The sequence below is a fragment of the Saimiri boliviensis genome, chromosome 17 (assembly GCF_048565385.1).
Source record: "Saimiri boliviensis isolate mSaiBol1 chromosome 17, mSaiBol1.pri, whole genome shotgun sequence".
NCBI classification, from domain to species: domain Eukaryota; kingdom Metazoa; phylum Chordata; class Mammalia; order Primates; family Cebidae; genus Saimiri; species Saimiri boliviensis.
The window spans coordinates 13705557-13730667 of record NC_133465.1 but is presented as its reverse complement, the minus strand read 5'-3'; the positions used below and the strand labels follow the sequence as shown (position 1 = coordinate 13730667).

The 25111-nt window shown below is 39.0% G+C and overlaps 1 protein-coding gene across 1 annotated transcript in view; it reads left to right on the top strand.

The window, feature by feature from the left end:
• Positions 1–24473, top strand: part of HS3ST3A1 (heparan sulfate-glucosamine 3-sulfotransferase 3A1) — a 108345-nt gene extending 83872 nt beyond the window's left edge. The window contains exon 2 of the mRNA XM_003929391.4: positions 18925–24473. Coding sequence (XP_003929440.3) covers positions 18925–19546 — 622 coding nt within the window. The 3' untranslated portion in view covers positions 19547–24473. The remainder of the gene's footprint in view (positions 1–18924) is intronic.
• The last annotated feature ends 638 nt before the right edge of the window (positions 24474–25111 follow it).

Here is a 25111-nt window from a genome sequence, read left to right as displayed (position 1 = left end):
TGTTAACAGTGCTACACTAGACACCATCTTACATAAATATTTGTGTATTATTTCCACCATAATTTCTGTAAATTAAATATGTGTAAGTCAAACTGTAGGATCCCTCTTACATCACCCTCCAGCAAGACAGAACCACTTATAATTCTCTGAATACACCACAATCTCTTAGGCCTCCATTTTTTTCAAGCACTTTTCTTGTAGAATTCTTCCTTTCCCAGTTGACCCTGATAAACTATAATGAAACCCTACTGGAAAATAAATTTACAGCCAGGCATGGAGGCTCACACCTGTAATCCCAGCACTTTGAAAGGCAGAGGCAGGCGGATCACCTGAGGCCAGGAGTTCGAAATCAGCCTGGCCAACATGGCAAAACCCTGTCTCTACTGAAAATACAAAAATTAGTCCAGCGTGGTGGCAGGTGCTTGTAATCCCAGCTACTCAGGAGGCTGAGGCAGGAGACTCGCTTGAACCTGGGAGGGGGAGGTTGCAGGGAGCTGAGATCGTACCACTGCACTCCAGCCTGGGTGACAGACTGAGACTCATCTCAAAAAAAAAAAACAAAAAACAACAACAACAAAAAAAAAAAAAAAAGAAAAAAAAAACTACTGCAATTTTATATGTCTCAAATCCAATGTGAAATTTCCTATTCTACTCTTGAATATTTTTTGAATGTATTTTCTTCCAAATGCATTGAAGAATTATACAATATTGAAATTAAATCCCCTTTCCTTCCTCATTTCCATTTGAATTGGCATTTCATAAAATGTAAGGACTAGTTTAGGAAGACATGACTTTTTGCTACATTTAGTTCATTAATCTAGGTAAATTATATGGCTTTTATTTGTACAAATTTTCTATGTTCCTCAGTATAACTTTTGTTTTATATTTAAATTAGTATTTAGTAAAATTGACATTTCTGGAGTACAACTCTGAAATCCAATGTGTATCGATTGGCATAACCAACACCACCATTTGAATATCAAACAGTTTCATCGCTTCAATCTCATGCTACCACTTTGTAGTGTGACCCTTTCCCCACCTCTGGCAACGTTTCCTCAAAAGGAAACGCCATACCTATAAACGCCTGACCTCAAGTGATCCACCCTCCTCGGTCTCCCAAAGTGCTGGGATTACAGGCATGAGCCTTCGAGCCCTGGCAAATTGTAGTAATTAAAAGAGAGCTCTACTAATGCCAAGATAAACATAGACCAGTATGAAAACTTTAAACACAAAATGAAGGATACATAGCAACTTAGTATGTGATGTAGGTGGCAGGTCGATACTGGATAAAAGGACAGGTACTTGTTCCTAATTTTAAAATCTATGTATTTCGAATTTGACTTTAACTATAATTTAAAGTGAATTCAAAAATAAAGAAAATATAGATCAAAGATGGATATTTATTTATTTAATGTTAAGGTTAGAAAGACCTTTCTTAGGAAATATCATAAAAGAAAAGCAAAAGTCATAAAGAAAAACATAGATAGATTTTAAAATATTTAAAAAACTAAAACACCATAAACAAAAAAGAAACAAGAAAGGATAAACTGGAATGTTTGTTATATAAAAGACAAGGGATAAATATCATTAATATAAAGAAAATGTTTGAAATCTAAGAAAAAACATCCCAAAATATCTAAGAAAAAAATAATAGACAAAACATACATAACCAGAAAATGTCTTTGAAATCATATTCTTGATAAACATCTGGGAAATGCTCTAATTTAAAACATAAGTATTAAAATATTAAAAAATCATTTCCTTATGTGTATTGGATCCAATTTAATTAGCATAATGCAAAATGTTAATGAGTGTATGAGAAAATATATACTTTAATATACTGAAATAGAACCAAAATATTTAAAATAATATATTAAGAATCAAAGACAAAATATAAAGACCTTGATAGAAGTTTTGCAGGATGGCTCAAAGCCTTTAAAATACTCATGCCTTCATTTCTACTTCAAGGAAATAATTCAACATGTGAATAAAAATGTTTGACTTTAGAAACAACCTAGGTATCTAATAATAAGGGATTCACCAAACACTTTATGGCATTTCATAAGGTAGGATACCGCACAACAATTTAAAATGAAGTAGTCTAATTAATGACAAAAATGGTGTTCCTGTTCATTCCAAAGTGCAAAAGGCAGTTTGGAATAGTGCGTGCACAATATAATTTAATGTTATAAATAAGCGATTAACATAAAGCTCTACGTAGAATGAGATCTGCATGGATATATTTTTCAAGGTTATATCTGAGTGGTGGGTGAGTAATTTTACTTTCTAGAATTTTGTGCTGCTCTGGATTTTCTAAGTTTTCTATAATGAACCTTCTTTACGTGTATAATTTTTTTTTTTTTTTTTTTTTTTTGAGACGGAGTTTCGCTCTTGTTACCCAGGCTGGAGTGCAATGGCACGATCTCGGCTCACCGCAACCTCCGCCTCCTGGGTTCAGGCAATTCTCCTGCCTCAGCCTCCTGAGTAGCTGGGATTATAGGCACGCGCCACCATGCCCAGCTAATTTTTTGTATTTTTAGTAGAGACAGGGTTTCACCATGTTTACCAGGATGGTCTCGATCTCTTGACCTTGTGATCCACCCGCCTCAGTCTCCCAAAGTGCTGGGATTACAGGCTTGAGCCACCGCGCCTGGCCTACGTGTATAATTTTTTAAATTTTTGCTTAAGTTTAATTTTTTTTTTTATAAGTCCATTTGGAAAGCAGCTATTTTCCAAACGGGCTGCTCCCCCCAGAGCCTACCATGTTTTGTTTTCCTGTGCTGAAAGAAGAGAGATTTTTGTTCCGTCACACAGCTGTGAGCAGTCTGCAGCATTTCTGCTGTGGTGGAGCCACCTAGCCCGCATGAAGTGTCTCATCTGGAAAGTTCAGCTCCTGACAGCCCCGGGCTTTTTTGGAATGGACGGCCTGTCTGCCGGCCTTGTTTTTCTTCACCATGACTTCGCTCTAAGTCCCGGTGTGTCAGGCCCACCCTTTACATTTCAGGTCCCTGGACAAAAGCACAAATGAAGGCCCACATACCATATGTCTGAACATTTTAAAAGTTATAAATCAGGCTAATAAACTGCTAAATGAAATACAGTCTATTCTCCTATTTTGACAAATATTCCTTCCTAACAACAAAACAGAAAAATAGATTTAGATCTATTATTTTTCTATGTCTGAAAGTTGGCAAGTTCCCAAAAATGACTCAATTTAATTATTATTGCTCATTTGGGCATTCTGTTGATGGGCCAGCAATGTTGGGATGAGCAATAAAACAGACATATGCAGATTATGAACTACTACGTAGTTACACAGTACAACTAATTTTTTTATTCCTTAATTTCAGCAAAATACTAGTTATGCTACAATCAAGATTTTTAATATTAATTTTATTCTACTGACAATAATGTTCTAAAGCAGAAGCTGAAAAATGTTTTATGAAAAGGTCCCAATAATGAATATTCTGTAGGCCATGTGATCTCTGTCACAAGTACCCAGTCCCATGTTTGTGGTTCAAAAGCAGCCAGAGAGGACACATTTTTGTAAATATACGTGGCTATGTTTCAATAAAACTTTATCGACAAAAATAGCTGACCACCACTGCTATAAAATTCCGGAGCACTTTTATTTCCTCAAAAGGAAACACCATGTCTATTAAGCAATCACATCCATTCCCCACTCCCCTCAGCCCTTGGCAACAACTAATCTGCTTTCTGTCACTTTAGATTTGCTTATTCTGAATGTGTCATATAAATGGGATTATGCATTTGAAAACACTTACTGGGGTTGGCCTGTGTGTCATAGCTTGATGACCCCTGATCTAAAGGATTTTTGTGCAAGTATACAGATTTGAATATATTTTGACCAAAAATACGAATTAAAGTAAATGTAAAATTTAAGAAATGAAAGTTATTTCCATGCATATTTAAAAGTTGTCTTTATTTCTAAAATATTCCAAGTTATCTATCAAAATTCAAAGACAAACTATAGATTATAATTAATAAATATAAAATTTTGAAGTAAAAGTTATTTTAAATTGACTTCTTATTAAGCTTTAAGTTGTAAGTAAATCTCAAACATATTTACAAAATTAGAAATGTTCTCCATTCTAGCTTTCAACATCCAACTAGTTGCCAGTAGAAAGAATTAGTCTCAGGCTTCAGCTGTTTCATCTAGACCTACATATTTATACATGTCGGAGATGGCATCATCTGCTTCACAATAAAATATGCCCCTCCACCTCCATGTGCAAATGTTGTAAGTACCTCTATACTGTATTCAGAACCGTGAACTGGATTAGGAGAAGCAGAAAAATGAACACTCAGTAATACCAGGAAATGATACTTTTACTTCAAGAAGCTATTTCATTCTCTCTGATAGGCAGCACTGGATAAGTTACTTAATTTGCATTTTTTTCTCTCAGCTAACTACTTCCCTTACCCAAATCCCTCCCAACCTGGAAGCAGTGTCTGTCTGCTGCAACACAACCCCTGTATGTTCTCTGCATTTGGACCTTTTGTTTTGAAGACATAAGACAAGAGGTTTGCAGAAGCATTTCCCTGGGATTGAAATATGAGAGAGGGTATTCAGGGTTTCTGGTTGCACTAGGCTGATGCTGGAGTGATGGTGTCTATAATAAGTTTGTGTGTGTGTGCGATTTGTGGGAACTTCCAAAATGTGGGACTTAAAGCCAGAGCCTTTCTTGTCTGTGTCCCTATTGGGTGGATGGTTTTACTTCTTTGTAGTGGCACGTGGTTCAGCTACACCAATGAGCCGTGTAAAATGCGCACTCAGGAATGGCTTTCCTAGTTTGTTTTGTGTGCATGCCTCACTTCATGATGACATCATTATTTTGGAGGTTTTATGGCATAAAAGTGATTAATAAGAGACTATTTTGGAAGTTTGTTTTGATCTGTAAGAGACAAAATGTTTCTCTTTTTCTGCCATTCAAAATCAAGGACACTGAGATATTCAAACTGGGTGAGGCTGGCAAGTTTTAGAAAGAATCCAGCAGTCCAAGACCCCAGACCCCTGCCAAAATCACAGCTACAAGTCACTTTTCCTGGTTCACTCTTAAAAGACATATTGATTTAGCACTGCCTCTGTGTCCAGAACCTAACTAGTAGAATAAAATAAACCAACAGAAAAAGAGAGAATGAACAAACAAAAAAAAGCCACCGTTGCCAAAATGTAACAAAGAGCCTTTCTAAAATTTTAGATTTATCCTCATCATGTTCCTCTCTCAGCATCCCCACGTTCCTGATAGTGTTGATTTCCAAGCGAGGAAAGCACATTTTCCCTGCTTATCTCCAGCCGCACATATGCAAAGACCCGATAATTCCAGGCTGATGAGAACTCTGTTCTGAGGCAGCTGCCCGCAGTTGCACAAAAGCCGATAGCACAGCTCTCAAACTAATCATTTATAAAACTCCTGTCAAGAGCCCAGATCAGCCTAGATGTGCTGTTTGCTGCGGCAGCCACCGCACAGCCAGAAGAGGGGCCTGCACTTGGCCCAGGCTCTCCCCACTTCGAATAAGAATTCCATTCTCCTCTTCTAGATGCTGACCTTATACTGTGGTTATGAGAATCAGGTAGGCGGAAGAAAAGCCAATTCTCCCTTTAATCGGGACTCAACATTTAATATAACTTTCACAGTTCTGAAGCACTACAAGGGAATTCCAGCCTCTCAAGATGAATTCTGTTTTCCAGGTGATCAACAAGCTCTGGGCACATTATATTTCCAGAATTAAGGCAGAATGACATAACATAAAAAGAACAGAGAGCCAAGCTTCAGAAGATGCAGAATCTAAGTCTGGTTTTGTGTTCTTTTGGCCGAATGACTTAGGACAAGCTCCTTCTCAAACCTTTCAACATCTGTGAAATGAAGCAGCTGGATTAGGGGATTTCTAAGGTTTTTTTTTTTCCAGTTCTAATTTTTACTGGTGCTGCTTGGAAGAATACACTCTTTGCACTTCCCTGTCTCTGATAGATTCTAGATTCTTCTCTTTTTTTTCTCCTATCCTCTTGGGTCTTTTCTCTGTCTCCTTGTAACCAGTCAATCTCTCTCTGTCTGTCTGTCTCTCTCTACCCTCCCTCTGTCTCACACACACACCCACAAATACACACACACTTATGAGAGATTGCAAATATTGATCCAACTTTAGATCCTAACTAAACTACATTTTAGTTTTGTGATGTGTTTGTCACCATTTTTATGGATACGTTAAGAATAATTCTTTAAGACATTTCCATTCTGACTGATTTTACATGGCCCCTCATTTTACTGATATACAGACTTTTTCATTCTTCTGCTTTTAATTTATCTCTATCTATTGTTTGGTTGAAACGAACCTTCGAGTTTGTTGGTTTCCCAGAGCTACATGGGCGTTAAGTGTTTTGAACCATTGCGTATCTGAAAATGTCATTTTGATATATCATCAAATGAAATAAAATTTAGCTGAACATGAGGGTCTTTTTTCCTTTAAGCTCTCCTCCACTTTGGGCACTTAAGGACTGCAGGCTAAGGCCAAACTCCCCATCTCTTTCTTCATTTGTCAGTAACCTAAGAGTTGTGCTCTTTGTTTCTCTTTCTGTTTAAATGCCAGGAAGTACTTCCTTATTCTGAAACTCTAAAAATTTTCTAGTATTTTCAAAGTGTGGATCTCTGCCAGGGCCAGGGCCAGGACCAGGGTAAGGCAAGAGTGATACCTAGGCTTAAAAAAAAAAAATTAAAGAGATGCTTATTCTCAGAGTAGGAAATGTTACTTTTAGCTTGGTGCACAAAGGATGTTGGAAGTCCAGAGACGGCTGCACGGTGGGGAAGTAGGACCTATCCCTACCTTTCCAGGTGGTTTCTTAGGCTCTGATCATCTTACAGATTCTGACATAATTAGGTTATTTGTGAACTTTAGTTTTCAATATTGTAAGGTTATTTTTCCAGATATTATTTGATACTTTGATAGGACATCGATAGAAGCACACCGGTTCCTAGGAGACAGAAACCACTTTAAAACAGAATTTGGAACGATGCATACTGGGTTAGAAATGATATCTTACATCTTATGGATACATGGGCTCCCCCGATGAAATTAACATAGGGGAGATCAGAGGGTGAAGCAATGAGCCTTGTAAAATACTGGCTTATTTTTACTGTTTTTTATGAGTCAATGAAAGAGAAAATGTGTGGAATTGCTTGGGAAACTCTAAGATCCGATCGACACTTAAAGGATTCTCACTCGAATTTATGAGCCCAAAACACTCTTACCCCTTGTCTTCCACGAAGACTCTTTGATCTGACCTGACTACAGATGGGTTTGTCATCTTTCCAAGAGGCTCCCCAAAACTAACGATCAAGAATCCTTGAATTTTCTCTCCTCCCCTAGAGCAAGGAACCTTGTGCTGTTTTCTTGAAGTAAGCTATGGTACATATTGTGTTTTAAAGACGCGTGAGAATAAAAACTTATTTTTTTGTTCTCTTCTTTACCTGGTCATTAAAAGTTTCAAAAGGAGTCTGCTGTCAGTGGCACTGGTCAGTGTCCCAGCCTCTAACCCTGAGGTTTAGCTTATCTTGATGATGGTTTGGTTCTTAGAATTGCATATCCAGATTCGGTTAGTGTGGGAGCCGGTTCAAAAACATAAGTCTTCCTCTCCCACAGAAGCCAATTCAAACAACAAGTAAAGGGAGTTTTCTTTCCAGCCTTGTAAGTCACGTTTTCGGTGGGGTTCCACATAACAACAGCAGGAAAAGAAATATGGATGTGAGTGGGGCTTGGCCCTAGGGATGGTGAGCTGACAGCACAGAGAGTTTGCAGCACTCTCCTCTGCTCCCAGACACACACCATCGAGGACCCACAGGAACTAACTTCTCGCTGTGGCCATGGAAAGAGCATGTTTTTCTAGCATGTTAGGCTGCCGGAGGCTTCCAAAAACAGACACAGTTCTGTTGGTTTCATAGACTTAAAAAAAAAGTACATGTACATGGGCCAGATTTATTTATTCCTCAAGGTACATTACCTTTGCATTACAACTCAGGGATTTCCCTTTGCAGGATGTTCTTCCCTTGCAGAAGATAGCCTTTGAAATAATATACTACCTGTTGGTAAGATTTCAGGAAGGGTGACTTGCATTCAGAGATGGATAGGTAAAGAATGCATTTAACACTTACATGTTTTGGCAGAATGTCAAAGACGGCCAGGAACATCAACCAAAAGAGTTACTCTGATGTTTCCTGGCTGTTTGGGAAGGTTGAAAATATATGCTCTTCAGAGCTGGATGGACCTGGGTTTTCATTCTAGCCCTATTAGCAACTGCGTGTGTTGGATAAGTCACATTATCTTTCTGAGCCTGTTTCCCCATCTGTGACATTAGGGGAATAGTATTAGGTTTTCATTTTTGTTGTGAGACTCAAGAAATAATACATCAGACCTTGTTCTATGGTAAATGCTCAGTAAATGTTCATTTTCTTCTGTCTTCACCATACTCTTCCTAAGGACCCTGAACTTGAATTTCTGGGTGCCCTGGATCTGTTATTTTTAATGTAGTCCTGTCCATGAACTTCATCGTCTGACTTTGACATCTTATTTCAAGGTGTCAGGCACAGAGGAAGCATAGGATAGACATTGGTCTCCTTCATCACATGCTTGCCTTGTGGAATATAGTGAGACCTCTCTGCTCATGGATTTCCTGGTCTTTCTGCTGTCCCCAGGCCTTAGGGATATGTCAAGTTAACCTTCATTTGAACTAACCTCAGCGCTTTCTCTTGGCATCAGTTATTTGAACTGCATTCTTTCAGACCGAATTGATTTTGAAATCAACTCTGTTGATGCAGAATTGCCCTGCGTAATTATTTATATGAATCTCTTGATGCGATTGGTGGAGCCATACTTCAGAACACAGCCACATGATGCTGTGCAGAGCTTTAAATATGACAAGTGAAAAATGAATTAAAGTCTCACTTCCTACATGAAATCTTAGAGGTGGAAGGTCCTACAGACATTGAGGACAATACACTTTTTTTTTGTTTATGAAGAAATCGAGGCCAAGAGAATGAAAGTGATTTGCCCAAGATCATACAGCTTATTAATAGCAAAATAGAGGCTGACATCCTTATTCCTAGTCCCAATTTTGAGTTTCCTATAAACCGATGTTGTCTTCATGGAGATACATGATCCATCTGTGTGATAGTTTAGAATAAAACTATTGCTTATTTGTCTCCATTAGAATCCTCATGCAGAAATCCGAACTTTAAAAAAAGTAACTCCAACTCTACTGAAACAGAAATCCAAATTTCCTTTTTTAAGAATGACAGGGGACCACATCCTTCTTCAAATAATTGTTCGCTTTTATTAAAACTTTTATTCATTCCCACCTTTTTTTTAAATGTATACATTGTTTTGATCATAAATCAGCTGTCTAAGCTCATCAGTTATACTCTAAATATTTCTTTTGTCTTCAGCCACCCTGTCTTTCCCACTTTCACCACCCTAATCCAAGCCTTTAACTCCTCAAGCTTGGATTCTGTTGGAAGAGCCCCTAAAGTATTTAACCACCTGCAGTCTGTTCCTGCTGCAAACTTGCACGCTGCTTTGGATTTAATATATCACAGACATTAATCAAATCATCATCTTTTCGGTCTAATTTCATACAGCTTCCCAATTCAAGCAGACCCATTTCTTCATCTCATCTGTATTCAATTCAGGATTTAGTTCTTTCGGGATCTTCACAGCTACCTTCTGGATAATTCTCGCCGGGTCCCATGTTTTTCATCTGTTGAATTCTTTCCATCGTAGCCATCATCTGTATGTTATTTTTGTGGTCCCCTTTGGCTGCTGACTTTCTCTTATCTGTTGCGATAGAAAGAGCCTTGTACTAGGCATTTGAGGACCATCCATCAGCTCCCATACACTGACTGTGAAGATTTCAGTGTACACTGCTCAGCCTCTGAATCTCAGCTTCGGTGTTAGAAAAATTAGGGAATGTAATGACCTACCCTATCTCTTTTTTGGCTGTGTAAGGGTTAGCTGAAAAAGTCGTTGCCAAAATGTTTTGCGAATATAACTTATTCTTCAGTTCTGTCTTTTCTGAGTTCACACTTTGAAACACATTCTCCAGGATATTCTGCACACCACTGCGCTCATAGTAGCGCATGTGAGTGGCAGCTGCTGTCTTGTCATTTACATTGGGTGAGGGAGAAGTGGTCTCGGAGGGGACGCCTGACTCCTGGGTATGTGAGCGTCACTCCTATTCCTTTGTGATCTGAACTTACACAAACTGGAGATATAGTGGGCTTTGCAAAAACCCTTTTTATATAAAAAAAATCATGCATTTCTTAAAGCGTTATGAGATATTGGTCCATTTATTTTTTATAAGCATAATAAAAGCTTTATTTAAGTACAACATAAATATAAAAAAGGACACAAATCATGAGATACACAGCTCAATAAATTTTCACAAAGTGGATACGATTGTGTGACCAGCACCCAGGTCGTGAACTGGGACTTTTCCTTCAGCCTGGAAGTCCCTCTCATGCCCTCTTTTAGACACCGATTCCCCTATAGGTAACCATTATTTTGACATTGAATGGGATAGATGAATTTGGCCTGTTTAAGAACATTTTTAATAAAGGAAACCATACAGTGTTTACATTTTTGTGACTGGCTCTGTTTGTTGACATTGTGATATTCACCCACAAGTTTTTGTTGTTGTTGTTTGTTTTTGGAGACAGAGTCTCATGCTGTCACCCAGGCTGGAGTGCAACGTCACGATCTTGGCTTACTGCAACCTCTGCCCCCGCAGGTTCAAGCGATTCTCCTGCCTCAGCCTCCTGAGTAGCTGTGATTACAGGCGCACCCACCACACCCAGCTAATTTGTGTAGTTTTAGTAGAGACGGGGTTTCACCATATTGGTCAAGCTAGTCTCGAACTCCTGATGTCATGATCTACCAGCCTCTGACTCCCTGGGATTACAGGCGTGAGCCACAGTGACCAGCCCACCCCCAGGTTTTATGTCATTCATGCTATGTGCTGTTTAAGATCTCACTGTGCATCTATGTGCGTCTATTTTGGGGAATATTTGGACAGCTTGAACTGGGGACTGTTAGGATTGTCTGTGAATATTTGTGAACTGTCTTTTGGTGAACATATGTGTGATTTCCATTGAGTATAGCCCTGGCCGTGAAATGGCTGGGTCACAGTGAATGCACTTGTTTGGTAGATAGTACCAATCAGTTTTCTAAAGTCACTGTGCCAGTTTACTCTTCAACCATCAACTTGCCAGTTCCACATTCTCACCCAAACTCAGAATTCTCTGTCATTTTTATTCTAGATGACCAGTAGTTGTGTTATAGTATAGTATTGTGTTTTAATTTACATTTTCCTGATGACTGCTGAGATTCAGTGCCTTTTCATGTGTTTATTGATTATTTAGATACTTTTTATTTATTTATTTTCCATTTTATTTTTAGTTGGTATCTAATAATTGTATATATTTATGTGACACAGAGTGATATTTCAATACTTATATGCAATGCAATAATCAAATCAGGGTAGTTAGCATATCCCTCACCCCAAACGTTGGTTACTTGGTAGTGTTGTGAGCATTCAAAAATCTTCTCTTCTAGCTTGTTGAGAATATACATGAAATTGTCGTTAACCATATTCACCCTACAGTGCTACAGAACACTAAAACTTATTCTTCAAATCTGGCTGTAATTTTGTGGATACTGTCTTTTGTTTAAAGTGCTTATTCTAGTTTTTTTGCCCATTTTTCTTCTATGCTGTCAAGTTACTTTTACTTATTGATTTATAGGAGCTCTTTATGTATTATGGATATCTCTTGTTGATATACACGTATTTTAAGTGTTTTTTTTTAAATATATAATTCAGAGGCTTGCCTTTTTGCTAACTTAGTGGTATCATTTGATAAACAGAAGTCCCTATTTTAATGTAGCACAAGTCTTTTTTTTTCTTTTTAAAATTTACTTCCCACACTACACTGCCGTAGGTCTTTTTTTTAATTATTATAATTATTCCTTTAAGAAATTAACAAAACTTTATCTCCTTCAAAATCATCAGGATATTCTAGGTTTCCTTCTCAAAATTTACTGTTTCACTACTTATATCTTCAGGCAATCTGGAATTAATTTTTCCTAAATAGTTAGTGGCAAATGCCACTTTTTTTGGAAGAAGTACTTCCAGACAAGGTCGGTAGCAGTTCCAGAGGGAGGGTGAAGAAGCCAAAAGACCACATGAGGGCTGTGGGAATTCAGGGCAAATGGCCCAAATGGATAAGAAGAGTGAGACACACAAGGGAAGTTCTTTTTATTCTGTCTTGCACATATTTGGATGCACCACGCTTCCACGTTGTGGAGTGTCATGGAGGGCTCCTCCCTGATCATAGAGGTGGCAGCGGTGTGGCCCATGCTAGAGTGCTAGCCTTGCCTCTTGGACCATCATTGAGGCATAGCCATGGCGGCAGGTCTGTCCCCTCACTGTCCCCACTGTGGCAGTGGGAAAGTCCTCTGGGTCATTTTAGTACTCCTGCTATTAACTACTGACTTGGTTGAGAACTTGGGTAGAAAACAAGAGACAACTTCGCCTGTCTGTTATGGATCCTGCTTGGGCCATAACATTTCTGTCACCGCAGGCAGACAGCAGCTCTGACAACCCTAGACCCCGAGCGCCTTACCCAGTGTGACAGATCAGATCCAGAATGGAATTCCCAGCACAGTGGAAGAGGGCATGATGCTTGGGCCAGATAGAAGTATTGCCAAGCAGTTTCCTTCCAGGCACAATTGCACCTATGTCATGGAAGAAAATGAAATCCCCTTGAAAACTGAGCCCATCTCTCTCATACCATATAAGATAATAAACCAGGCTGTGTCCTTCCAAATAATGTAGCCAGCTCATGGTCTTCAAACCAGACATTCTCACTGTCTGAATGAAAAATGGGCAGGCGTGTCAGGAACATGGCAAAGAGCTGTAACTCTCTGGATTCTTTGTTAGCTGGACTAAGTGGGGTTCTCCTAGAAGTGGGGAGTTCAGAACACTGGGTGTCATGTTCCTAAAAAGAGTGATTCCCTCAAGCCTGTAATCCCAGCGTTTTGGGAGGCTGAGGTGGGTGGATCACAAGGTCAAGAGATCGAGACCATCCTGGTCAACATGGTGAAACCCCATCTCTACTAAAAATACAAAAAATCAGCTGGGCATGGTGGTGCATGCCTGTAATCACAGCTATTCAGGAGGCTGAGGCAGGAGAATTGCCTGAACCCAGGAGGCAGAGGTTGCGGTGAGCCGAGATGGCGGAGAGCCGAGATCGCGCCATTGCACTCCAGCCTGCATAATAAGAGCAAAACTCCATCTCAAAAAAAAAAAAAAAAAAAAGGGCTGCTGCCATGTATTCTCTGTAGTAATAATGGCCGTGTTGGCACTTCATGAGGTTTGCCTGAAGACAGAACCGGTGAGAAGGGATATGAGAAATTCAACTTCATGATGGGAGGTGTAGGTCCTAGGAGAACTTATTTTCCAAGCTAAGTCTTGTAGACCATTCCAACCTCCTCTTGAAACAGTGAACAGATTTAGAGAACCTTTGAACCTTGGCATGATTTTTCCGGTAAGGTGAATAAACTGAGCATAGAGATGTTAAATTTCTAGCTAGTGATCACGCAGCAGGCAGTAGGCAGGGACCACAAACCTCATTTTTTGATTTGAGATCAGCTGCACAAAAATCTCATAAATTCTTGTATTTCCCTTTTAGCAAAACCACAGCCTCCTTCAGTAGTACCTTGTTCTAATGTTTTATTAGCCACAAAGCAAAAATACTCTTTTGTCTAATTTCTATCAGTGCCACTAAAATGTTTGTCCTCGCTTAAGTTCTTTTTTAAAAACTTGTAGTAAAATACACATAACATAAAATTTACCTTTTTAACCATTATTAGGTCCAGTAGTGTTAAGTACATACACATTGTTACGCAATCAATCTCCAGAACCTCACAACACGAAAATTTCGTACCTACTGAACAATAACTCTCTGTTCTTCTTGCCCACAACCCCTGGAAACCACCATTCTACTTTCTGTCTCAATGAATTTGAGTACCCTAGATACATAAGTGCACTCATAGAGTATTTGTCTTTTTGTGACCGGGTTATTTCACTTGGCATAATGTCCTCAAGGTGCACTCATGTTGCAGTGTGTGTCAGAATTTCTGAATAGTATTCCATTGTATGCATAAACCACATTTTGTTTATCCATTCATCTGTCAATAGACCCTTGGATTGCTTCCACCTTTTAGTTATTGTGAATTCTCTTTGAGTTCTATGGAGAGAAGAGCAACTGTGTATAAATCTACCTTGTAATATAATTCTTAATTTGCTTGTGAAATTTCTTCTTCTCTTTGCCTCCCTCAGGAAAAAACAAATACACTTCTCCAGTTTTTCCTTATAATGTTGGTCCTTACCCATTTCCTCATCCTCATACCTACTATACATGTCTCCAAATCCTGTTCATTATTTAAAGGGATGGTTGGAATGGTCTACACGATTTAGCTTGGAAAGTACGTTCTCCTAGGACCTACGCCTCCCATCATGCAGTTGAATTTCTCATATCCCTTCTCACCGGTTCTGTCTTCAGGCAAACCTCATGGGATTACCCCCTGCACACACCTTTGTGCTCCCATAGCCTGCCTTGTATTTCTATAGACCTGTAATACTGGAAGAGAGCTTTCACAACCCATCTCAGGCCCCATCTTATACACAAAGCACAGTCATACTATTAGGTTGGTGCAAAAGTAATTGCAGTTTTGTCAATAATTGCAGAAGCCACAATTACTTTTGCACCAACATAATATGTACCTTCCTCGGGTAAAGAAGAACGATTCTCAAGTTCTAAACACTTTGAAATGCAGTATTCCAACATACACATGGCTTTTGTTTCATGTGATAACGTGGTGCTTTTTTGAACATTAAAATCCAGTAAGATTTGCAGTAAGAAAATGGATGAAAAATGTTTTATCCCATTCATTGACTTTTTTGAAAATCAAATATTTAAAGATTACAAGTTAAAGAATTCTGTTGTGAGTCCTGCTACAAAGCAACCATTTTCTACAAGGTATGGATTTATTTAGACTCTCGTTTCTATCTTTTTGCAGAAAGAAGCTTGCAGGTAGCTTTTAGTTAAGCCCAACTCCCGACTCCCACCCGCTACTAAATCAGTCAGTTTTCCTCATCCTGTGGATGACAGTAATGAATGTGTTTTTCTTCTACAATTCTGTTTTAGCTGTTTCCTCTTCAAACTCCTCTTATGTTGGGTAGCTCTTTTCCCTAATCTATTGAGATTATTTAAAATACGGTTTCTTTTTTTGCTGGTTTTAGCAGTGTTTCCTCTGGTCCAGCGCAATGTATAGTCTCAATATCTGTGAAAGTCTCCTGCAACAATTCCCCACTCCAGCCCCACCCACAGGTCAATCAGAAGCTCCTGAATGAAGTATTTATTATGCTATCTCTATTTTACTGGTCAAAATTGATTCAAGTATTATACTATCTCCATTTTACTGGTCAAAATTGGAGATAAAGTAGTTGAAAGTGAAAGATATATAGAAAAAAGAGACAGCAATGCTGGCTTTTTCAAAAAAAAATAAAATCAATATATACTCTTTTTTTTTTTTTTTTATCACTTCAGTGTAGTTGATGATTGCTTTTCAAGCCCAAAACTTTTCCACACATTTGATTAAATTTCCTTCATGGAGAAATTTCAACAATCTGTGGGTAGATCTCCTGGCTCATCTTAGACAAGCATAACGTAAGCTTTTATATTAGGCTGGTCTAGATGACTGTTCTGTTCCATAGAAGGAATCACAAAGGAATGAGTTCTGTACATTCATGTCACACAATGGAATCTGTGTCACATAGGTGGTTATAGTAATGTGTATGTCTCCTTTATGTCAACAACAAACACTCTGGTCTTCGCTTACTCTTCCCCAGAACTTAAGGTTTATCTAAGAGGTGGGTAATTAGGTATATTAAAAGTGATTTTGAAAGAGGAAGTTCACATTTATTTTAACAATTAGAAAAAACTCAGAGGCCGGGCGTGGTGGCTCAAGCCTGTAATCCCAGCACTTTAAGAGGCTGAGGTGGGTGGATCATGAGGTCAAGAGATTGAGACCATCCTGGCCAACATAGTGAAATCCTGTCTCTACTAAAATATAAAAATTAGCTGAGCGTGGTGGCACATGTCTGTACTCCCAGCTACTCAGGAGGCTGAAGCAGGAGAATTGCTTGAACCCAGGAGGCGGAGGTTGCAGTGAGCCAGGATCACGTCACTGCACTCCAGCCTGGTGCCTGGTGACAGAGCAAGACTCTGCCTCAAAAAAAAAAAAAAAAAAAAAAAAAAGCTCAGAGACAGAAAGCAAATGTCTAATGTCTAAAAAAATGTCCAGATAACTTGACCGAAATGACAAAACAAAAACAAAAACAAAAACAAAACAAAAACCTGTGTATAGGCTCAGGGAGAACTTCTGAAAATCACTGATAAGAGGCAGATTCATAGGAGAAAAGGCATCCACATTTATTACTCTGTATGCAGGAGCCTTCGGAGTGAAGACACAGAGATACAGGGGAAATTCTCCATTTTTATGCTTAGGCTTAACTAAATAAGAATATAGAAGTATAGAAATAGGATTGGACAGAAAGGGTATGATCTAACGGTAATAGGCTCAGTGTGGGAACCCTGTAAGGTCTGTCTGTCTCAATTCTTCTTGGCCTCTCTGAACAAGCCTTCCTTCCTTCTGGGTGTGGGACAGGACCCTCTCAAGAATGAAGGTCTTATGACCTACAGTCAAACAAAATAAGTCAGATCATTTCTTTTTTCTTTTCTTTTCTTTCTTTATTTAGAGATGAAGTTTTGCTCTTGTTGCCCAGGCTGGAGTGCAGTGGCTCAATCTTGGCTCACCTCCACCTCCACCTCCTGGGTTCAATCCGCTCTCCTGCCTCAGCCTCCCAAGTAGCTGGGATTACAGGCATGCACCACCATGCCTGGTTAATTTTGTATTTTATTTTTTTAGTAGAGACGGGGTTTCTCCATGTTGGTCAGGCTGGTCTTAACTCAGGTGATCTGCCCACCTCAGCCCAGATAATATCTTTATGGCCAGTGTTTGTACGGAGAGGTGGAAGGAAAGTTAAAGTAATGTTTTTAGGTTTTATGGCTGGCTTTGGGGAAAAGGAGTTGTGGTTTCTATGACCCACCTTGGGGAAGAGGGATTTTAGTTTCTGTGGCTAGTCTTGGTTAAGAGTGAGTCTGAAAGACAGAAGGGCAGAAGTTCAGAGAAAAACGTCTGCTTCTGAGGCTGCTTTTGGGGCCTTCATTTTGGGGTATCGTTTTCTGAATCCCAGAACCTGCATCATTAAAACTAAGGGAGTATCAGGGCTATCGGATTGCCCCAGAGATTGGGGAATTGTGCCAGAAATAATGCAAACACGGACAGGAATACTTACTAATCCCCTGATACGATGTTTGTGAATGACTTTAAAATAATCCAACTGGCATGAGCAGTAGGAATAAGGGGATTCATAAATAAAATTGGCTGTTATGAATTTTTGAAGCTGGATTTAAGGTACATGAAAGTGATTTGACAATTTCCTCTGTTTTTGTGTATGTTTGACATGTTTCACAAAATATACTTAGCAGATAGTATTGGTGGGACAAAATCATAGGCAATTAATAACTGCAAGCTCCCATAACACAAAGTGTATCCTTTCCTTGCAGATGCAAAGTATAAACTAATCACAAATTCCATGAACAAAAGTAACATATCTGTCATCAGAATTAAAGATTTAATACAATCCTAGATAATGCCTACATTGAGAGAAATCAAGACCACAAAATGAAATAACTAAAAATCTGTATCTATGTGTTTGTCCGTCTGTCTATATCTATCTCAACAAATAGTGCATTTAATTGCAGTATACTTAAGTTGGAAGAACAAATAGATTTTATCTCTCCTGTTCATATGTTTTGACCGGCCTTGAGGCCCATCCTTCTCAGTAGAAAGCTTTTTTGAACAGAGAAGCAATGTACGCTTTATCAAGACTCCAATGGCATTTTTGTTTTTAATGTGACAAAGTGATTTCTCATTTGTCAGGAGGAAAAACAGACAAGAATCATCAAGGGTATCTTGAACAACAGAGAGTCAGAATTTACTTTGGTGTACATGAAAATATACTATCACGTGATAATAACATAATTGGGCCAATGTAGAAAGGAATCAACATACTTAGAATATGATAATGATGGCATTTCAAATCGTTAGGCAAAAGATAGATTTTTTGTTGTTGTTGTTTTGTTTTGTTTCTTTTCTTTTTTTTTAATTTTAATTTTTATTTTTTATTGCATTTTAGGTTTTGGAAAAGATAGATTCTTTAATAAGTCTTGTTTGTTGCAGGAAACCTCAGGAATTACAAACATAAGTATTTTGTGTAATATGCTATTAGTTATGTCGAATATAATTGCTTTGTTTGTAAGAAAACCACAAGAAGGGCTCAGGGTGTTTTAATACTATCTCATAGCCATATAATTGTGTTTACGACAACATCCTAATTCACCTGAAGATTTTGATCAAGGTTATTTTCTTACAGCCTTGCAGATAAACAATAATAAAACACTGAAACTTAACATTTATTAGGCGCCAGGCACTTTTCTAAACTGTTGAGGTATATTAACTCATTTAATCATCACAAAATTGCGAAGGGTAATATTCTGTGTTCAGTACAGGAGGAATCCGCGGTGCAGGGCTGCTAGTGAGACTTCACCATCAGAAACCCAGCAAGTAGGGGAGCGGGAATGGCAGTCCGGCTCCCGAGTGTACCTCGAAGCCTCTCCTGGGACTGAGCTCTCTGTGCACATCTCTGACTTGCCCTTTTGCTTTTCTCAGGGACCTGATGCCCAGAACCCTGGACGGGCAGATCACCATGGAGAAGACGCCCAGCTACTTCGTGACGCGGGAGGCGCCCGCGCGCATCTCGGCCATGTCCAAGGACACCAAGCTCATCGTGGTGGTGCGGGACCCGGTGACCAGGGCCATCTCGGACTACACGCAGACGCTGTCCAAGCGGCCCGACATCCCCACCTTCGAGAGCTTGACGTTCAAAAACAGGACGACGGGCCTCATCGACACGTCGTGGAGCGCCATCCAGATCGGCATCTACGCCAAGCACCTGGAGCACTGGCTGCGCCACTTCCCCATCCGCCAGATGCTCTTCGTGAGCGGCGAGCGGCTCATCAGCGACCCGGCCGGCGAGCTGGGCCGCGTGCAGGACTTCCTGGGCCTCAAGAGGATCATCACGGACAAGCACTTCTACTTCAACAAGACCAAGGGCTTCCCCTGCCTGAAGAAGGCGGAGGGCAGCAGCCGGCCCCACTGCCTGGGCAAGACCAAGGGCAGGACCCACCCCGAGATCGACCGCGAGGTGGTGCGCAGGCTGCGCGAGTTCTACCGGCCTTTCAACCTCAAGTTCTACCAGATGACCGGGCACGACTTCGGCTGGGATGGATAACCGTATAATTTAAAAAGAAAAAAAAAAAAATCAAAATATAATATATTTTTTTACCAATCGGTAGAGAAGAAGAGGCAGTTTAATATTTGTGCTGAAAATATGTTTCAGTGTTTTTTTTTTCAATGAATGTTAAGAGATTGTTCTCACCCCCACCCCATCTTAATGTATAACCAACACCAAACATTTGGATCAACAAAAGGAAAATGTCACTGTCTAAAGCCTTTCAATTTTCAGTTTTTATTTTATGTTCTATATACCCGTAAAGTATAAGCATCAGCTGTCATTAAAAGTTTTCAGAAAATCCTGAGGGTAAACATCTCTCTCTCTTCTAATACAAGGCCCTGATAAAATTGACATCTAGCCTTACGTTTTTCTCCTCGTTTTCCTGTGCCACTTTTTCTTAAATTATTTCCCAGTAGGTATTATATGTGTGTACCCACTTCACAGTTTTCACAGTACTTTCCAATACACCTTTTTGATCGCTTAAAAAAAAAGATTGTTCTGTTATATAAGAGCACAGTAAGTAGAAATTATTATACCCTTTTTACAGAAAGGAAAACTGAGTCTCTGGGAGGTAGAATGATGTATCTAAAGGCTAAATGGTGGGCCCTGGACAAAATTCCATCTTCCATTTGTTCCCTATTTCAGACCACTTTTTCCAGGGAGAATGGGAAAGAAGACCTCTGCACCTTTAGAAATGGTTAGCTAGTTTTCGGATGATCTGAAAATGGACAGAGAGGGTGTTCCCTTGTTTTCTAAGTCTCAGGCTACCCCCAAGTCTCATTACAAAGCTGTGTTCAAGAAAACCACTCAGAACTGGACACAGCTTCTCTTAAGAGCCAATCTTGCTTCTTGGCTTCTTAAAGTACCCTGAGATATGGAAATCTTGACTGATGGGTGCTTAATTGAACTGGAGAGGAATTGTTGGAGTCTTGCATGGAGGACAAGGTGGCCAGCCACACTAGGGGTAGCACAAGATGTGCCAGGAACATAACTTACCCATTTGTTGACAACTGACTTTTTTAAGAAAGGAAACCAGACTTCAATTAGCGCTTGCAAGTATGAGTCTCATTTGTTTTTTAATTTACCTCTTTTTAAAGAAAGAAAACCTACCTTTTATAATGTCTCACTCCTAATTGCTAGTACTCTAAAAAAATAATTAGCCATTCATTTACAATGCTTTTATTTTTCATCGATGGAAGACTATCACTTTATCACTTTATTCTCCCCCCACTTCCTATTTATACCATTTATTAACCTAATGTTTATGAATATTTGGAAAAATATTCTAGGGAATGCGTTTGTGGACAAAATGGTGGCTTTTCCTCTTTCATCTGTTTCTGCCCATCCCCCATTTAAATCACTCAAATAAATCAATAGTTTATTAAGAGTATTCCTTTCCTCTCTGAGTGGGTATTAACAAGATTAGTATTAATGGGAATTAAATTGGTTTAGAGAGGAACACATATGCATGAAATATATCAAACATTTATAATTAGTCTGTCAGCAACATTTTATTAGAAGTTTAAAACCAAGAGGAAAAATGTCTTCTATTTCATGGAAGTTTTCTTTAACTGCCAAATTTTAAAGGACCAGACACTCTAAAATAATATTCTAAAATAATATTCTTTTTCTTCTCTAATGTTGTCAATCAAGAGAAACTAAAATTGTTTTAAAATATGCAGTACAATCGTGCATTTACAATAGCTGCTGCATCAGGTGATGTAAATATTTCTTGAGAAGCTTAACATAGGATTAAAATGAAGGAAAACATCTTTTAAATGTTAGATATTTTGTCATTTCTCCAGATCTTTTGATTTATCTGTTAATATCCCATTTACAGGAGTTAAGTAAACCCAAAATCCAGGTCACCTTGTTTCACTTGATTTCCTTCATGTCTATGCTCTTAATTTCTCAATGCCACAGACTGTTTTTATTCTACTTGAATCACAAGCTGCAACAAGATACTCACTTCAAGCAAGATACTCATTTAAATGATTATCATCATTTCTATTAGCTTATGTTGTTTGTACAACTGATTCTTTTGTAAATGTTTTCTTGGCATAATGCAAAAGAAACAATTGCATTATGCAACCTTCACTTTTTCTAATGTGAAAGAAATAATAAAAGAACAGAATTGAATGCAAAGGATCTCTTTTTGAACACAGATCTTTTTGTTCATATTATTTTAAAAAATAATGACTCCAGAAAACTCCAGGAAAACCTTGAAAATTCTAGGACTTCCTAAGAGTGTTAGAAGTAATAAGTCCTAGCAAAATGTATAAAGATTAAGAGTCAGTATTCTGTAGCAGGAATATCCATTCATTTCTGCCTCTGTAAGGTACTCGTCCCTGCTGTGCATACATTTGACTTCACATTTATTCTGTCTGTTTAGCTACACCAAATAATAGGCTTTGATCTTGATCGGAACATCTGAGCGTCCATTCTCTGAGCTGTCTGTTCCAAAGCCATGCCTCCCAATCCCCTTCCCTTTTCTTGAGGTAATGTGTTGTCTTTCAAGAAGAATATCTCGAAAATATCTACAGCTTCGTTTTGAGCAGTTTGCTTTCAAGATCACATCTACAGTGTATGCATGCTCCAGAGAACTTAGTCACTTCTAGGGCAATTAATTTTATTTCAATAAATGGAGATTAATATGCCTCTAGAGAATGGATATCGATTATTCTAGAAATATTAATCCCATTCTAATTTTCTTATTTTCTAAGGATCTTCAAAGCTGAAATCAACCTCAGTGGTCATTGGGATCAAATCCCTGTTCAGCACCTGAATCCTTTTGTTAACTTGTTATACAGTAGTTTAAAACATTGATGTGTCTGTAAATTTTCAACTCTTGCTATTACAGTTGAAAAGGGGATACATTTCTCCTAAACAGTCTCATCGTATTCGGCCAGCTGAGATGTGCTGAGTCCCCTGCTCCCCATGAAGATACCTTAAATTCAATATGTGAATAAATAAATCTGTCTATAAAATAATACCTTATATTTATATTGCAGACTGCCCTTTCAAATGCATTATTTTACCTTATACCAACAACAGCAGCTCTCTGCACTCATTAGTTTCATTTTATAGATGTTTCACTCAGTCTCACTAGGGCTTAAGACAATGCTTATCAACAAAAGGTGATTTTGCATCCCAGGGCAATACCTGGAGATATTTTTGGTTGTCTTAAGGGTAGAGGAGTGCTACTAGCATCCTGGGTAGAGGCCAGGGGTGCTGCTAAACATTCTGTAATGCACAGGAAAGTCTCCATAACCAAAAATGATCTCAACGAAAATGTCAGTCATGCTCAGTTCCTGGATTAAGAAGTGTATCAGTCACAACTAGTGTGTGCCTCAGGTCTAACAGCCAGATTCTGATTAATGCTGGACTGGTAATTCTTTCACTCACCCTTCTGGTTTCCCTCTTGAAAATGTTTCTTTTTTCTTTTCTTGTCTATTCTTTTCTACTCTCTTCTTTTCCTTCTTCCTTCCTTCCTTTCTTTCTTTCTTTCTTCCTTTCTTTTCTTCCAATAAGCAGATTAATGTATACTGTTGTGCTTTGCTGGCAAAACTGCTAAAGGGAACCAAACTGGGTTTTTATAATGAAGATACAGGAGCAGCTTGTAACAAATGGATCATTGCATTTGTGAGAAACGGAATCAGTCAGCTTCAGGTGGAAAATAACATTCCAATAAAACATTTCTAAAGGCTTTCTCAAGTTCAAGTCTTGCGGTTTCTAGTTGCTTCCACCACAGGGCCGCAACTGTATTTCTTGTCACCTGACAAAATCAAAGTGCCTAGAGAGAGAAGTAAATGTCTCCGTTTCTGTTCAACAGCTAAATTCAGATGGATGTGCTATGATTACAAATAGCCTTGAGTTGCTGAATAATAGCAAAGGAAAGCAAATTCCTATTGCCTCATATCCTAGAAACCCCAGAACTTTGTACATAATTTCGATAGAATCAGAGAACAGAAGAACGTAGGCTTCTCAAACACAGGAAAAGTGTTGCTGGGATTCATCCCAATATAAGCCTTTGTATAGGGGTAAAAAAAAAAAAAAAAGGCCCTACTTATGCTCTTACTGTATCTAGTAATCATTGAAGAAGAGTGGAATTTTAAAAACCCAAACCTCAAGCCCTGCTGGTGAAACATCAATGTTCTTGCAGAATTTTTGGTCCTTGAAATATCTTCATCAACATGCAAACAGATTTGCACCGAATCTCAATTTTACCGAAGAAGAAGATAGATAGGAAATTTATAAATCTGTTTATTACATAATGGAATGTTGAAATGGCAGGCCTTCCTTTAAAAGCTTGAAAAAGGATGAATTTGGGGAAATTACGAGGCAGTGCAATATCACACACGAAGTCATAAAATAATAAATTTTAGTTAAGCCGTGAGGAAATAAAACCGAAAATTGAAATTACTTCTAATACATGGTTCCGTTGTGGGATATTAGAAAATGCTAGTATGTTTCAGGCTATAGCCCAAATTTTTTAGTTTAATTTCCAAATGTTGGTTGTGTTTTTTTAATAGCAATATGCGCAACAACTTACTCTCTTCTAGTTTTACTGTGAAAATAAAAGCCACCCTGAACAGGGAACACACATTCCGTTATGAGTCCTTTTCACTCTAAAGTAATCTGGGTATGAACCAGGCAGGGTAGCTCATGCCTGTAATTCCAGCACTTTGGGAGGCCGAGGCCGGCAAATCATGAGGTCAAGAGATCGAGACCATCCTGGTCAACATGGTGAAACCCCACCTCTACTAAAAACACAAAAATTAGCCAGGCGTGGTGGCGCACGCCTATAGTCCCAGCTACTCAGGAGGCGAGGCTGAAGCAGGAGAATCACTTGAACCCAGGAGGCAGAGGTTGCAGTGAGCCAAGATCACGCCACTGTACTCCAGCCTGAGCAAAGGAGTGAGAGTCTGACTCAAAAAAAGTCTGAGTATGATATTTTAATTACCATTGAAGGATCAGATAGGATGAGATCTGGTGTCCTTCATTAGCTCTGCCTGGATGATACATGACTAGGCTAGACTTTGAACTTGGTGCTAACTTTGATTATTCCTAAGAGGGCTTCTGTATAATTAATTGTCTGGTCTGTACGTTGACCATTAGGTCTCTCCCAAAGTAATTTTATAGTAAACCTAGAGCATTTCCACCCCACTAGGGGAGCTGCTTTCATTGCAAATAGGAGTAATCAGTCTTTCTGCCTCCCGTCTTCCATCTCCATGCTTCCCTCAGTTGTCACAGGCAGGTGACTTCTGCCACATTCTGCCTGTTACAACCGATCTTCGACATCTGATTCTTCCCTTTCGTCGGATGTGACGTACTTGAGAATGTCTATTTCCTACCTCAGATTTTTGGGGAAAAAACCCGCAGTCCACCTAGGGCAACCGCTCTCAGCTTCAGCTCTAGGAAAAACAGTCTGAATGTCTGATATAGACACCTAGAGAGATGAAAGTCACACAGGCTTAACTTTCCCCAAGAGGATTTGCATTAGGAAAACAGTGGGGGCGAGGTGCGAAGGAGGATGGATGGGACTGAATACGAAAGGCTGGA